We start from the raw sequence: 15,859 nt of genomic DNA, 5'->3' as shown, positions 1-15,859 counted from the left end.
ACTGTTTACACCAGTCCGTTTGTCGGGTTTTGCGTGACGGCTCTGGTCACGCACTCGTCTCTCTTTTCGGAACCGCACACAGGCTCACGGAGTTTTTGGCTTTTCCTGCTGAAACCTCCCATCGTGCGTGAAGTTATCGGCTCTGCGAGCGTCTTTCTCCGGCTAGTCCAAATCATTTCTAGCCGGCTTTCCGGGACAGCAGCTGAGTCGTGAAGGCTCTGCAGTCACGTGATCGAGACAGAACTGAAGTGTTTTTTTTTTTTTTTTCCTGAGTGTGTATGTGAACGTCTCTCCGTGTGTAGTTCGAGGGGTGTCCCTCCTCCGCATTTCTTGCTGCTTGCCATGCTTTAGACGCCGGAGCGCAGGGAGAGGAGCGAGAGTGAGAGAGGCAACCGGTCTCTCTCACCGGGCTACTTGTCTTTTCAGTCTTACCTCGGGTCCCCGTCGGTACTTCCTTGTCTTTTTGAGCCCACCTTTCTGCGGCCGCTTCTGTTGGTTTAAAAAAAAAGGGGGAGAGAGAGAGAAAGAGAGAGAGAGAGAGAGAGAGGGAACTGTGGTAATTTCTGTAGGTTTTCAAGCGGGTCTGGTCTGCCAGGAGGAGGACCTCGGTTCTGTTTTCACTGGGTTTCCATCATCTTCTTCTTTTGGTTTTCTTTTCTTTTCCCCTTTTTTTGTTTTGTTTTTTCTTTGGTTGCTCCATTTGGACACTACAGGACAGCGGAGCGGAGCTTGGATGAGCCGCCTCGCTGAAATCCCGAGATGGAGTTGCTGTTAATCTGCCTTTCCCTGTGGATATTGCAATGTAATTCGGCCAAAGCGGACTCCATCATACACATCGGTAAGCGTCCGATAAAAACAGACACAACAAACAAAAGCATGCAGTTTGGGTTCGAGGGTGTAAAGGCAAGGCGTGCGGGAGTAAAGCTCAGCCAGCGCATACTGCGTTGATCAGTGGATTTTGGTGAGAGGGCGGGATAAATAGTCTATTCAGCTTGCATTCTGCGTTTAAGCAACACTTTGACTCTCAAGCGAGTTGAAAAGTTGGTGTTTTGTACATGGCCATGCCTCTGACCTTCACTGCCTGTGTTATTCTGCTCTCACTTATTACTATTGTTTATTTATTTTTGCTGACATTTCTTTCACTTTCCGGCGCAGACCACTGCATTCACGTTGTCTCTAGATCTAAACCTCACCACTGCCGGCCTCTAAATGGCAATTCTGCATTCAGAACACGGATTACAGTCCGCACAAAGGCCTGTTTCAGCGAAGCTTTGACGAAATTAATGTCCACTAGCCAAATGGCTGAGGCTTTTATAGACCAAGCTGCCTCTTGTCTGTATCCGACAAGCCTCAACTTTCACCGGAACGTGACTGCAATGTCAATAACAAGACAGAGGGAATGTCAGTGGAGTTTCTTTTTAAGGATGCGAAACGCATAGAGCCTCTTTGTACTCAAACTTCAAACCAGAGCTGCCTTTTTTTTTTTTTTTACTGAGATGGGGGCTGCTTTAAACTCATCATGACATTCGAGGTATTCTGATCTGCTACGTTTCATTTTCTAGTTTAGAAACACGGCTACATATGGGACATTTCCACTGTGCACACACTGACATCGAATGAATGCTTTGGGCTGCGTCCCCTTTTTACGCACACAGCCACGTTGCCACTTCTAGTGACTTGTGCCTTGTAATCTCAGATAAAAATGTCAATGTCACTGTGAGCACATTTCGTCTTGCTGCTGCTCCACTACCGCTGCTGCTGCTGCTGCTGCTCTCAGTTTACTGCAACAGTCTGGCAAGCAGCAGGTGCTCCGTCACTGGCTTAACACAGCGGTGGGACTCCATCCAGATAATAATGGCTGAAGCCCTGCATAACGTTAGGGTACCCCAATTATAATTCTCGTTTCCTGGAACCCTTTTCCCCGTGATATATGTATGTCTCTCAGTAGCAGCCGATGCCATTTTGATAAACAGAGGAGGAAAGAGGGAGGGGGAGGGTACGAGAGAGACAGCGTCAGTATGCCTCCCACACAAGGCCTATAATGCCTACTGGGTTGGGTGACATTGATCTAATAAACGTGGCAATCATTTGTCTAAGTTTGGCTTCTCCATGCGTCAATGTTTGTGCTGGAGCCGCGTCGCTCTCCATGGTGCTGAAATCTTGTTGGCGCTCACTGGAGACGCACATGCTGCACAACACAAAGCCGACAAAAGTTAAAACTGTCCACGTATTGTTGTTGTGCACTGAAGTGTTATAGTCATAAAGCAACAGTGGAGGTGCAACTCATCCACTACTTCCTGCACCTCCAACCTCCAACTCTACCGTGCAATCACATTTCCCTCCCTGGAGTGTCTTTCTCTCCCAGTGAGCTGATGATTATTTTATTCAACAGGTGCCATATTCGAGGAAAACGCGGTGAGAGATGACGAGATTTTCCAGCTTGCCATTTCAGACCTGAGTCTGAATGACGACATTCTGCAGAGCGAGAAAATCACCCACTCTGTGAAACTTATTGAGCCTAACAACCCCTTCCAGGCCGTGCAGGAAGGTAAGCGCGATCCCCCCTTGGATCATTTTACCAAGAAATTGCCCGAGCTGTTTTATTTGATTACTTGGGGCCAGAGGGCGCGTCAGGAAGGCGGTCTCCACGGCTCGGTCGCTGCTGGTTACAACCAGGCAACAAGTCCGATGTATATAGTCTTGACTGCTGTGATGGTTTGGGCCCAGAGCTGGTGTTCCTCACTGAACAGCTAGCGCGGTGGCTGGTGGAGATGATGATCCATATGTCATGTGACTGTGTATGTGTGTGCGTGAGTGTGAGTAGAACATCTGCTTCGAGAGTTTACCAAATCAAGGTGTCTTCTGTGGTTGAAAAGCTAGGTGGAAGCATTGAGTTGGAGCACAGCAACTAAGAAATATATAGTATGGGAAATAAAAATCATTTGAGGATGATCAAATACAATTATTTCACCAACACTCTACTTAATTTAATCACAGCAGAGAAAAGTATCTCTACTGTTACGTGTCTCCTACGCAGGATGGGCACCATACTCGTGTTCACAGAGACCTATCAGCCCTTTTTTTTTTTAGCTTTTTTTTCCTTCAAGTGTTTTGTCTGGCTCATTTGGATTCCACATAAGTGCCCAGAATGCACATACCTCCATAAAACAGACAGGAAATTAGCAATTAAATTATTTTAGTCAAGGTTATCTGTCTCATTCATTGAAAGGTGGTCCCATAGACAACTGGATGTAAACGTGATTAAAATTCTTCTGCTAAAATGAATCATTAAGACTTTAATGGCTTCCTGGGGACCTTCAAAGGCTGTTTGTGTCGTCTGGAGTTAGTTACCAGTCTGTACTTTTGTCCCCAGTTGCACAAAAGGAACATGACTCATGACTATTGCCCCTGACAGGCACAGAAAGATGATAATATGTCCTGTTTTACTGCTGTAATTATCCCATGTTATTGAGCCGTGGTCTTTAACAGTCAGAGATATCTACTGCTCTGAAAAAAAAAAAAAAAATTATAACATACATGTGTGACTTGATTAATTTATTGGTTGCTTTAACATGTAGTGTAGTAATTAAACCAGCAAGTCATTCGCTATTTGTGCAGTGCTCTAATTAGTTTGTTAGTATCGTCAAAGATAATGTTTCAAACTTCCCACTTTAGACCTACACGTGGTGGAGAACATGCCCACTGAAGTCATACTAATTATATTGACAGTAATCTATGTAGTGCAATTTTGAAACTCCAATAACGTGCATGTACAAAAACGTACAAACATACAGAATACAGGGTGATGATTTGTGATGGAAAAAAAGTCATCACTGTAGAGCACGTTATTCCTTATTAGAAATGATTCAGAGCTCATTTCCGTTCATTAACCTTGATGTCATTTAACATGCTTAATTATTATTTACAGTTGGGTCTCTGGCAATCAAATGTTCACGGAAGTGGGTGAATAGGGGAAATTTAGTTGCTGTGAAGAGTAGGGAATATAACGCAGGCGATGAAGTGACGATCCATGGGTCTCATGAAATGCAAGGAGCATTGGAGAGTGTTGAGTGACATCTTGAATAAGTTGACCTTTTGCTTTGCTCTTTTGTTCACTGCCTTCCCACTGTGAGTGGCAGTCAGGACCTTGCCATCATATCGCAAGGAGGGAGCGGAGGAGTGAGTGGGAATAACCAGGGAGGGGAGGAGGGTGAGTGAGGGTAATGAGTAGGAGATGATAGAAGTGGAGAATATAGTAGCTAAAAAAAAAAAAAGCAAGCATAAGGGTGAGAAGAGCAATGAGAAGGAGAATAACAATGAGTACCAGCAACTGTGGGGAAACAATGTACAGTATTCAAATAAAGAGTGAATTATGATCAAGACCAGAATAAACATGAGTGGACTACAGACGAGCAGGAGGAGCGATAGATAGGAGTGAGGTGATGAGGAAAATGTGCCGGCGCAGTGAGAGTAGCTGCAGCGTCATCTTCGTCCTTATTTGGCTTCTTTGTCCTTGCACTGGTGCAACACATATTAACGAGGATGTCACAAAGAGACCATGCACATGGAAACATTCTGTCCTCCCACGCGCTTATCGCTTAAAGATGACAGCTCAGGGCTGACTGGGTATTCCACCTGACCACACAACTGGCAGATGTTGTCCTATTTATAGGCTGGAGAAACTGGGAAGAATGAAGAAAGGGATTTCAATAATACTAATATCAATCTCTCACCTACTGATACCTGTCAGCTCGTGATACTAAAACTATATATATGTTGGCAGGACAACAGCCCCACTGCCTATCTCTCCTACATTTCACTTTAAGAAGAAAGATCTTCTTTATGCGTGATCTCATTTGGAGAGGAATGTCGTGATGACTCTAATAATGTGACTGTGCACAATTTAAGTGCATGTAGTGCCATTCTGATCAGCTTTAACACAAATGTCTCACTTATCTAAGTCAGTTATCCTCAGCCGGGACCATCTGCATCTCCCAAGGATGTGAGCATCACTAAAGTCTGTTTAAAACTTAGAAAGCTGATGTAGTACGGTGCAAGTATCAACATTTGGCGCTGAATGTCTCGAGAATATGTCATAAATGGCATAACCAAATCAAGCTATGGTGAATTTCCATTTAACTCGTTTCTCACAAAAGAGATTTGAGAGTGAGATTTTCCTCCCACCTTGATCTAAAAGTAGAAGTTTGTCCTTTAGCGCAGAAAAGTACACATAAGACACAAAGCTTCCACAACATTTTCTGTCTCGCATTTCATTTAAAGAACGTGTCAGAAAGGAGACAGCAAAGTAGCGACCTTGTTGTTTGATTATGTAAATCTGAACCGTTCTATATTTCAAGAAAACGTCAGCCTGTGAGGTGTTTTTGTTTCTTGTAGCTGCTCAGAGGACCCAAGCACAAATTCTTCATATAGAAATGTATTGCATCAGCTCTGATTTATTCCATCTCTCATAGGATGGGTTAGGATAGAATTTGTGGGACATTTGGAGTTTTTTCTGCTGTTAATGCATCAAGACCAGATGAACCTGAGCCAAACCTTCATAAAATAGAAACATCACGAAGATCTGCAGCCGATTTCATGTCAATCCATCAAAACATTAATGAGATACTTCAGTCTGAAATAGTGCATCAACTCAACATTAGCATAGCTAAAAGCCAGAGAGCGAATATAATGACCACCTCATTTTATGAGGTGGCCACATTATTTTGTCCAAACTCTGCAGGTTCCCGTCATATTTTTAAGAACACATTTAGAACAAAGCAGGTAAAAGCATAGCCATCTGCCTGCAGTTAGTGGAAGCAGACTTCTGCTCCTCTAATGTGCAGTAATTTGTTGAGTGTTCTGTCCCACTGAGTCCTCTTCACACACCACACCGCTAGTGCTAACTGCTAACCCCAACGGATGAGCATTTTTTATTCTTTGCCCTTTTTGTTCCTGTAAGCCAACAGACTTTAAGGAACCTACAGTGCAATTCTTTTTCTCCCTCCTTTTTTTTCTTTTGCTTAATCTATAACGACAAAAGTCAAAATAATGGTTCCTTTCAAAGTGTTGGCATGGGTAATCTAATATCTCCCATCTGATTCTCTGCATATGACAACTCATTACTTGCTGTGCTCTAAATGTGATGGAATACTGCCCTTTCACTATTATTGTCCCTGTGAATTTAATAATGCTGCATAAATCTTGGTAATGGATTTGTTTGTGTTGTTATGTCTCTTTACCAGCTCTACACAGAAGGTGGATGATCAGGCCATTTTACCAGCCCCTGTTAATTATCCAATGGTTGTTTTACTCTCTCATAAGGTCCTCAGTGGGCCGTATAAAGGACTCAAGGTAGCTTAATCAGCTAAGTGACATTGTGGCACAGGTATTCTTTACACCATTTAATCCCTTCACAATGTGAGGCACACTACTCATCATCTGTGTGGGCTTAACGTTTAGTAGCTCGCTTCAGTTTGCTCACTTGTGAACAAAATCTACAAGTAGTCCCGTCGATAGTAAAGAAAAGACTTAATTCCTATTTCAAAGAGCAATTAATTAGAAAAGGCACAGTAGCAATTATTTCAGCCAGTTCAATATAATAATAAACCAATGATTCCCAATAGTGGCATTTCCTGCAGTTACCACAAGGCACCTGGAGATGATGCAGAATAGCTCAGCTAGTTTGAAGAAATACGAAATTGCCCACCAGTGTGTTGATGAAATACCTTTGCTAATACAAAACATATGAAGTTACATTTTTTTACAGTTATTATTATTATGTATAATGTTATAATTTCCTATTAATCTGAGGTTTAAGGTTAAAATAAATTACAATTAAATGAGACATTTAGAACATGAAAAGCGGTCGGAAAGGGGCACTTAATGTCAAACATAAAAGTTGGGAAGCATTTCAATAACTTAACATCCCTCTCTACATACACTGACGCTCCTTCGGTAATGCTGCTGCTTTGACCTGTAAATCATATCTCAGATCAAAAATAAAGCTACTAATTTGTTCAGATTATAGATAGGGCTGAGTGAACACTGAGACAAATGCACACTTGAATTGGATTCCCTGGCTCCTGATGACCTGACAAGTTCGTCAAGACTTGGATATGAAGCGTCTTCAACTCGTGCCTAGATTAAGCTTCTGATTAAACACGGAGAGACATTTCCACGCTGACGCTTGGCTCATGTGGATTTTGCATAACACAAGACAGTTTGTGCATTTGTTGAGCAACAGTACAATGAACAATGTGTGATTAACAGTATATCAGAGGGCTCAGATGTGCTAATGCTTTACTGGATGTGTCAATGCAAGTGCCCTGCTTTGTGTGTTATGAATATTTTTGCAGTGTTTTACATGCTGTGACAGTTTGTTTCCCTGCTGACTATTACTATACACTAGTCCTAAATTAATTAAATGAGATATCTGCCACTCCAACCAGTCTTTCTTTCTCTTTCCAAGGCAAAATACTATTTCTTTTGTTATACAGGTCATTTTTGTATGCAGGTGACATTACACCTGTTATGTAAGAGACAGTGCTGTTCTGTGAAAGGTACAAAGCTCTAGTTGTCCTTCTATACTCGCGCCATTCATACCATACAGTGTGGGTAACACAGGGAGGCCCTGTGGGACCTGTCGTCCACTGTGAACTGGCAGACACTCTGAGAAATATGTATTCTTTCCAGCTTTTCTTCAGAATAGCCAGAGTCAGCAAGGCCTGGCAACTGCTGAGCAGCACCCGTGAGAAGGAGAGCAAAGACACATAGCAAAATACTGAAGTGGAGAGAAAGAGAGAGGTCAAGGATGTTAAATGCTAGATCTGCTTAGTATCCCTACAGGTTTTGTCCTCAGTGCTGTGCAGGAACAGCTGGTCAGTACTCCTCCTGCAGCAGGATACCTCTGTGTCACATATCTGTACCAGATGTCTCTCTTGGCATTTCTCAGGCTACTGGAGAAATTTCTAGGTATCCAAATATTTAAAAAAAAAAAGTGTTTTTCCCTTTAAAGTGAGAAACTTGGTCCATTGATTAACAGCAAGAAAACTGAAACGCAAGTCTGATCTGTATTCAAAGGATCATCGGCACTGTGCTAAATGTCACCACGAGCAGGGATTTTAGTAATCTTTTAATTTGATTAAACAAGGCCGGCTTTGTTGTGAGGCGTAGAGAGAAGTTTCTACTGAGTCCAGCTAATAAATAAATAGAGAGAGAGAGAGAAAGAGTAAGAGTAAGGGAGAGAACGAGAGCTGTTCAATGTAATCTTTTAAGAGATTTTTTTTCGGGAAATGGGGAAGTTATGCTTGTCTGCAGTGTAAACAGAATTACTGTATTGTGCTAATTAGAGAGAGTGGCAGTCACGTTGGGTCTTTGTGCTGTTTTGTATTCATCACACTCCCCATGCTGCTTCACTGGCAGACAGCTGAGGGCTGATTTCAAAGTATTCTCATAGCTTTTCACACTGGCATGTTTGATTGAGGATGTTCTGGTGAGGGGAGGGTGGGGGGGTCATTGTGTATAAAGCTGACTAATGGTTTCTGGGTGGTATGATGGCTGTCTGTCTCTGAAGGACAAATGCAGGAAAAACACATTTTAAGTGCGGATACATTTCAAATAGACCACATGCACATAAATCTTGATTGATGTTTGACTGCTCCTCTCATGATATAATGTGTGCACGGAAATCCTACATTTGGCATCAGAGAATATTGTTTAGGTCATTTAGCACTGTCAGACCATGACATCAAACTAACAGGGAACCACATTTATCCTGGTCTGGATGTGTTATCATTGTTTGAAATGCATTTAGCACCTGTATTGATTTTCCGGTATGACAGACGCAGCTCATGTGTGATCAGTGGCTAAAAGAGCAAAAAATGTATGACTGTCAAGACGCCAGCACGAATGCCACACATACCTCAACAAGCAGCCTGTTATACATACTCACGAACACACAACATATGTTTTCTCTATTACAGGTCTCTCAGCCCCTTGTCTTATTCATGTTCCTGTCTTCTCTGGTGTGACAGATTTATAACGAGCTGTAGAGAACGTGACAGATGTTAGTGCTTTGCCTCGACCCCAAACAACCCCAAACCACTGCTGGGGATTGGCCATCAATACTACTCTACCTGTTAGAGTGAGAAAGACTGAGTGAGGCTGAGATGCAAAGAGAGAGAGAGAGGAAAGAGAGAGAGAGGTGGCCCAGAGGAGATGTTCTGTCCAATCATATTGATGCTGATGAGGCCCTCAGCCTCCGTCCATTGTAATGCAGTGCATTCCCACGTTACTAGCATCATTTCTCTTTGTACACACTGTTATGCTTCGACGTTATTGAGCTGCCTAAAGTGTGCTGAGATGACAGAGATGGGGAGGGTGGTGGAGGTAGAGTGGGTGTATGAATGGTAGGAGAGGATTTGTTTGTTTCTGCATCGTGCTATGAATATGTGCCTTTATGTGCACGGTTGAATGGAGTGATGTGTGCGAGTGTTTGTAGTGGTGTTATAGATGCAGTTTTGTATTCATGGCTGCTTTTCAAAAGCGCTGTGCTGTGGTTTGGTGAGTGGTGGTGCTGGTTGTGATAATAGTCTGGGGACGGCAGGGTGTAGCTTCCCCTTTCACTCGCTTCTGATACTGACTAGCTCAGAGGGAAGTGTGTATAATTTACTACCCACCACCTGCACCATTGGCGGAAAGACGACTTCATTCCAGAACGGAAGACAAGGAGCAGAAAATCAACCCCCCAGTAAATCCTATTAGAGGCTAAACAGGAGTCAGCCAAAGAAATGCTGCACAGCTTTCTCCAGCTTCACATTCTTTTCACATAGGGGGAGGCTTGAGACAGAGGGGGTGAAGAGTGGGGTGAACTACTGAGAGAGAAGGAGGGTAGCAGAGCGAAGTAGAGAGAGCAAGCAGGATGACGAGAGAGAAAGCAGAGTGATGGAGATGATGCAAGGCATAAGGGAAGATAATTCGGGGAAAAAGGGCACAGCCTGTGAAATCTCGGTCCGTATGGAGAACAAGAGGGGTGAAGTTATTTGAAACTATGGACCCGGCTCACTGGCCTCATTGATGAAGAGATGCCAAAATGTATTTGGAAGCCATTGTTCGATTACTGCCCACAGACACGGATGCCGAGTGGCACCATCTGTCACAAGAATCCCTCCTCAATCTTCCTCACTGACTCTCTGATTCTGTCTCTCTTCCACTGCCGTGGGTCCTCTACCATGCCCAGGAAACATGGATTTAATCCAAAGCTGAGCCTAAGCTAGTGTGTAAGCTCTCTTTGAGTGAAATCAAGACCCAGCTTAAACCTCATGAGTGAAACCCCAGAAGAGTGAAGAGGACGAAACATGAAAGCAGGAATCACTGTTAATGATGCATCCTAATGTAAACACACAGTTTGGCTGATGAATGTCAACCAAATTAAAAATGGCTGTTTGCTAAAGTGAAAATCATCACAAGCGACTGCATCATTAGTGTGTTTTTTGAACTTAAAAAATGCACTGATTTAGTCTTTGAATCATGTCTGTGCTCGTTTCCTTTTCACAGTGCTTGATCCGACACATCACAGCTGAGAGGGAGCCGTTACTCTCTTTTACATGGGATATTTAACACATTATTGCCTGTAAATGGAGAAATGTAGTTCTGCGGCTAATTAAAAGCAGAACATAAACATACTGACGATCAGTCCGTCTTACTCACAGATTGTCTGAGCTGAAGATGAAGCACTAAGTCTCAGATAAATAATTGATTTGTTATTGTTATTGTTTCTAAATCAGTTGAGTATTAAGTGGGCCACAAGTTCCCATTTTATCTCATACATCATATTACTACATCAACACTAATAATTCTAGGAGCACTCAAGGGATGTGTAGGCCTAATTCTTGTTGTACAAACCCATTAGTACATGAGTTTTCTGCGAGCTGTATCAAAGCAAGCTGTCATTTTGGGGGTTTTAATCATCACTACAACAAGCTTCTGAAATCCTGTGTTACAGAATTCACTGAATCCCTTTGTTTCTTTAATTAACTCAGTGTAAAGACTATCTAATTAAATACCCTCAAACACCCAACACCACACTAATATGACCAACTCAACATAAAAAACTCAATATACAAAACCAAGAATAGGAAGCATCATTGTTATTTGCAGAATAGCCTTTTTCAGTGTCCGACTGATGATTACGTGCTTTCAACACATTTAAAACCAAGGCACCCCTTTACAGTGATTTGAACACATGTTGTTGTTTTTTTCTTTAAATATTAAACCTTGGCACACAGCACAGAAGAAGAGGTTTTATGCAGCCGCAGCGGCTTCTGACTGGGCCCTTGACTGTCTTTCACTACACCTGAGTGAAGGTTTAACAGGTTAAGGAGGATCATTACTTAGAGAACGAAGTGATGAAAAGAGCAGCATTAGCGCACTGTTTGCGTCTTTCATACCCAAGGCAATGGGGAATGATTCATTATTTCACTTGAAGAAGACAGAGCGTGTTCATCGCGTCGCATTATCAAATCACTCGGAGACATGCAGTCATTTTATTTGCCTCGCACACATTTTCAAAGCATTATGCAGCATTTTCCACTGTCACTTCAATCACGGCATGTTTACCTTTCTCACATATGTCTCGATGAAAATCACATTAGGACTGTGCAAATAATTACAGTGTACATGTCAGAGCATTTGCTGAGTGTGTAATTACTTGTGTTTCAATGTCTTTTACCTGTCATGCAGCTTTGCCACGTCTTTGTGCGCCTTGCCTTGAATGTTAACATATTGTGTTTTTTTGTTTCTGTGTGGCTCAAACTCTGCCACACCACAGCTGCGACCCAGGCCCAACACCAAACACAAATTCCAGAGGATTAGAAGTCTTAATCTGCTCTTATTTGTGTAAGAGATGGTTTCAGGCATCAGCGTTAGTGTTATGAGCACAGGTTTTCATATGAGTTCTGTTAAAAGGTCTTCTAAACACCATGATTATGTCTCCATGCACTCTATATTCAAACCAGAACTGATCATCTGTCCTGAGGACTTGTAAATACTGTAAGTGATCTCATGCTGGTCTAAACTAACTGTGGTGGATATCATGCGGAGCAAAAAAGCCTTCTTAAGTATGTCCACAGAAGGGAGTCAGCCACAAGTGAGCAACTTCCTGTGATTCCCAAAGTCGGTCCTCCAGAGGACTGCATTTAATGTATAGGCTCAGGATGTGAAGGCATATGACAGCCATGAAAAGTGGCTGTTAGTATTTGTCTAGACACCCACATATACAAGGATACATCATGTCATTTATTTTCAGAATTTCATGTATTACCATTTTCCCTTGATGGTACATGAAAAATACACCAAGCAGTATATAACAAACAATCAGCCTTTTAACAACCGCAGGTATTTCTGTTACAAATATTTAAATATAGTAAGTTTACATATAGATAAAGGAAAGAGCAATAACATTTTCACAGTGGAAATATCAACCCACCCACTGACTTTCAAATGATGATGTGGTTGCCCTTAGGTACAGCATGGTGAACTTAGCATCAGGGTATTTAAGACTCCATCCAGGTAGAAATTGGACAAAGGTATATATACACACACACTCACACTCACAGCAGAACAAACAGTCAATGTACCTTTGGGCAAGAATAAGATTGGCTCAAGTGATTTTCAGCCACTTAGAGCCTTAGTTTTCGGTGCCTTCATTGCTGTTGCAGCAGAAAACACTTTGTCCTGGGCAACGACGGAAGAAATATGTGAATGCTTGGAAGAGCTACATTTTCAGGTCAAACACGGGGAAAATGACAAAAACTTTCAGCATGTAGAGGCTTATCTTTCTTGTGCAAGAACAATATCACAATCAGGAAAAAAGGGACATACACAAGAGATGAGTAGGAACAGAAGAGAAGCAGATTGCCTCGAGGGGAAAAGGAGAGGAAGATTGGTAGTGGAGGAGAAGGTGGCAGCGTTTCAGATCATGTCTCCATCTTTCTCCTTTTCTTTTGGACAGCAGGAGGATGTCTATCAGTGCAGTGTCATCATTTCTGGCAGTACCAGCTTCCTCCTAGCAACACTCTGGCAGGACCCGCAAACCAGGAAGAGAGGCTAGAAAAATGAGGCATCTCCCCATTGAGTAGTTGCCCCTCACTCCCCACATGCCTATTCACAGGCACAGCAGAGCCCCTTTTTATCTGCACAGAAATGGAAACTCTGTCGCATTCATTCCGACACAGTGTGTGTGCATTTTGTCAGACGCTGGTTGATGAGAGTTCGCTGTGCATGAATCTGAGTGTGTGTACAGGATATTGGGGTGAGTGTTTGTTATTCCTGCATCGGCATGTTAATGAATTGCAATCCAAGTAACGAGTCAAGTCAAGTCAACACTATTGATAACACTACTCTGTGTTGTCATGATGCTTTGCACTTCCATCATGTTCCGCTGTGTATCTTATTTCATGTTGCATTTAGACTGACAAATTGACTGCCTTGATATCACAGCAGCTCCCCACTCGAGAGAGCAAATCCTCCCTGTCCACCTGTTGATGAGGGAGAAACAGCCCAGGAGAAATAGGAATGGAAATGTGTTACATTTGCTGGCAGGATAAAAATCCAAACCCGTGCAGGAGCTCGAGGGAGGCATTATCATTGAAAACATCTGTCATAGGAGCAATGGGTTTTTTTGCCTCTTGATAACTCAGTAACCACATGATAAAATCCCCATTTTTTAAAAGTGCTGAGGCCAGTTTGATTGTGTTTCTCTCCATAGCTGCTCTCTTCTCATAAATGCTTGACATAATGTGATCCTATGTAGTGTATAAGACAGAGATGCTATCAGGGATTAGAAACAGAAATCTTCGGCTTCACTTTGTCTGATGAGAAAGAGAGAACGAGCAGCGATGGCCACGCTTGTTTCATTCCCTTCTGAGCCCAGAGGAGAGAGGATACATCAGTCTGAAAGTCAAAGTTGCTGCTTGGTTCTGGCTGCTGGGATTTCCTTCGCTTTTGTTGCTTCTCCCGGGATGAATGCTGATGGAATCATTGCAGTGTGTTGTTGTGCGCCGTTTTTTTTTTTTTCAAGGACTGGCTGCTGCTGTTTTGTTTTTCATTAGTTTCGTAGAATTCGCATAGAAAATCTCTGGAGACCACATATCTGTTTTAGTTTTCTGGTTAGTTAAGTGGAATTAAATACTTAGGATCAGTTAGTTTATATTGCTGGTAGGCTTTTCTGAAATTTATGGGAACAATATTAATGTGATTCTAACAGAATCATAGTTGGCTTTAACACTACTATCCAGTAGTTGCTTCCCTTTCCAAAGTCAACACATTATCCATGTTTAATAGTTCTTACGGCAGATTGTGATAGTTTTTTGTTTGGCTCTGTTTGCTTTACCTTCAGAGAGTATTGAGACAAGCTGCTCACACTGGTTTAAGAACATTTGGAAGGGATTTAGCTTCTTTTTTTTTTATTATTTTAGGTTGAAAAGCTAAAAGCCTGGCATCGTGTCCACTTGTTAAGGGGCTAATAGCAGCTTTTTTTTCATGAGCCAGATCAGGGTGGCGCCAGTGTTTGTGTTCATTAATGTGTTTGCAAATATTAATACATGTGTCTGGTTGTGTGTGTGTGGTGTGTGCATGTATTCTTTGCAGAGGCTCAGTGCCATCCCCCTCAGTGAGGAATAGGCTCACAGCTTTTAGGATTTTGCCTTAAACAGTGTAAATCTCTGATTACGTGTTCCTCTTGAAGCACAAGGTCTCAATAGGAAAGGCTCTTGGAATGTGCCATCAATAATCTCAGTAGCCCTGTAATTCCCTTCAATCCTCATTTTTCACTGCTGTCAATTCCATTTTAGCTTTCACTATCCGTTTAAACTAGCCTGCACCATTGCTGTTCTTACCCTTTCTAATCCAACACTGACTATCTCAGCTTCTTTTATTGCTTCTTAATGTCACCCCTTTGCAGCATTTTTGACTGTATGTGCGGCGGGAACAGCTTTTATCCAGCTACAGTGTAGCTTAAGATGAAAAGGCTTTAAAAACTTTGCTCAGCTGCTGCTCTCAGCAGAAATGGATTACACCTGGCATGTGTTTTGGCGAGGATCAATGGAGAACAAAACTAGAGGATCAGGCGTGTGTGCGTTTTCTTTGATGCTTTCTGACCCATAGCAAGTTGGGCAATGCTGATTATTGATTAGGGTTGATTATTACTTACACACTGACCCTTACAAGAGGGTTGTGTATTACATTTAAGTGAGCTGGGGATAAATACAGCTCAATAAATAATGCAGCAACCATGCATGTGCAATCTTTGCTTTAAATACAGACTAAAGTTGTACATACACTTCACACTGTACTGTATTATAGTGCTTTGTTAGTCAATTATGTAGCACATGAAATTCCATAAGGACAGGGCACAGTAAATAAATTATGATGATTAGGATTATCATATTATACCACCATGATGGCATAAAGTAGCATGTTGAGCTACTTTATTTACCCGTACTCCGGTAGTAGAAGGCAGAGTTATAGTTAAAGGTTGTGTTTCCACCATGTGTTTTCCAAAAACTGCTGAGAATAGGTAGCATAGCAATATTCTTAAAAGTATTGGTTCAGTACAAGAAGAAACTGTAAGTTCATATAAGAAAGCGTGTGGTGATCATCTAAAATCAACACAATTAGGTGCTTAAAGTTTTATACTTTGGCCTCAACCTTGGCCTCAGGTAGAGCAGCATAGTAAAACACATCTGAATGATTTAAACATCCGTTTGTTTTTTTGGTTGCACAAATGCTTTTTCAAGCCACCTGCTTTGGTTTTCATGTGGCGGTATTAGAAATCATTGTTAACACTCTGATAATTGATTAC

At 42.1% G+C, this 15,859-nt stretch overlaps 1 protein-coding gene across 1 annotated transcript in view; it reads left to right on the top strand.

Annotated features, from left to right (window-relative positions):
* Positions 1-531: 531 nt before the first annotated feature.
* The window catches only part of grid1a (glutamate receptor, ionotropic, delta 1a), a 180,933-nt gene continuing 165,605 nt past the window's right edge, over positions 532-15,859 (top strand). The window contains exons 1-2 of the mRNA XM_026353981.1: positions 532-838; positions 2,393-2,548. Coding sequence (XP_026209766.1) covers positions 760-838; positions 2,393-2,548 — 235 coding nt within the window. The 5' untranslated portion in view covers positions 532-759. The remainder of the gene's footprint in view (positions 839-2,392; positions 2,549-15,859) is intronic.

The sequence above is a fragment of the Anabas testudineus genome, chromosome 15 (assembly GCF_900324465.2).
Source record: "Anabas testudineus chromosome 15, fAnaTes1.2, whole genome shotgun sequence".
Classification (NCBI taxonomy): domain Eukaryota; kingdom Metazoa; phylum Chordata; class Actinopteri; order Anabantiformes; family Anabantidae; genus Anabas; species Anabas testudineus.
This window is presented reverse-complemented; position numbering and strand designations above follow the sequence as displayed.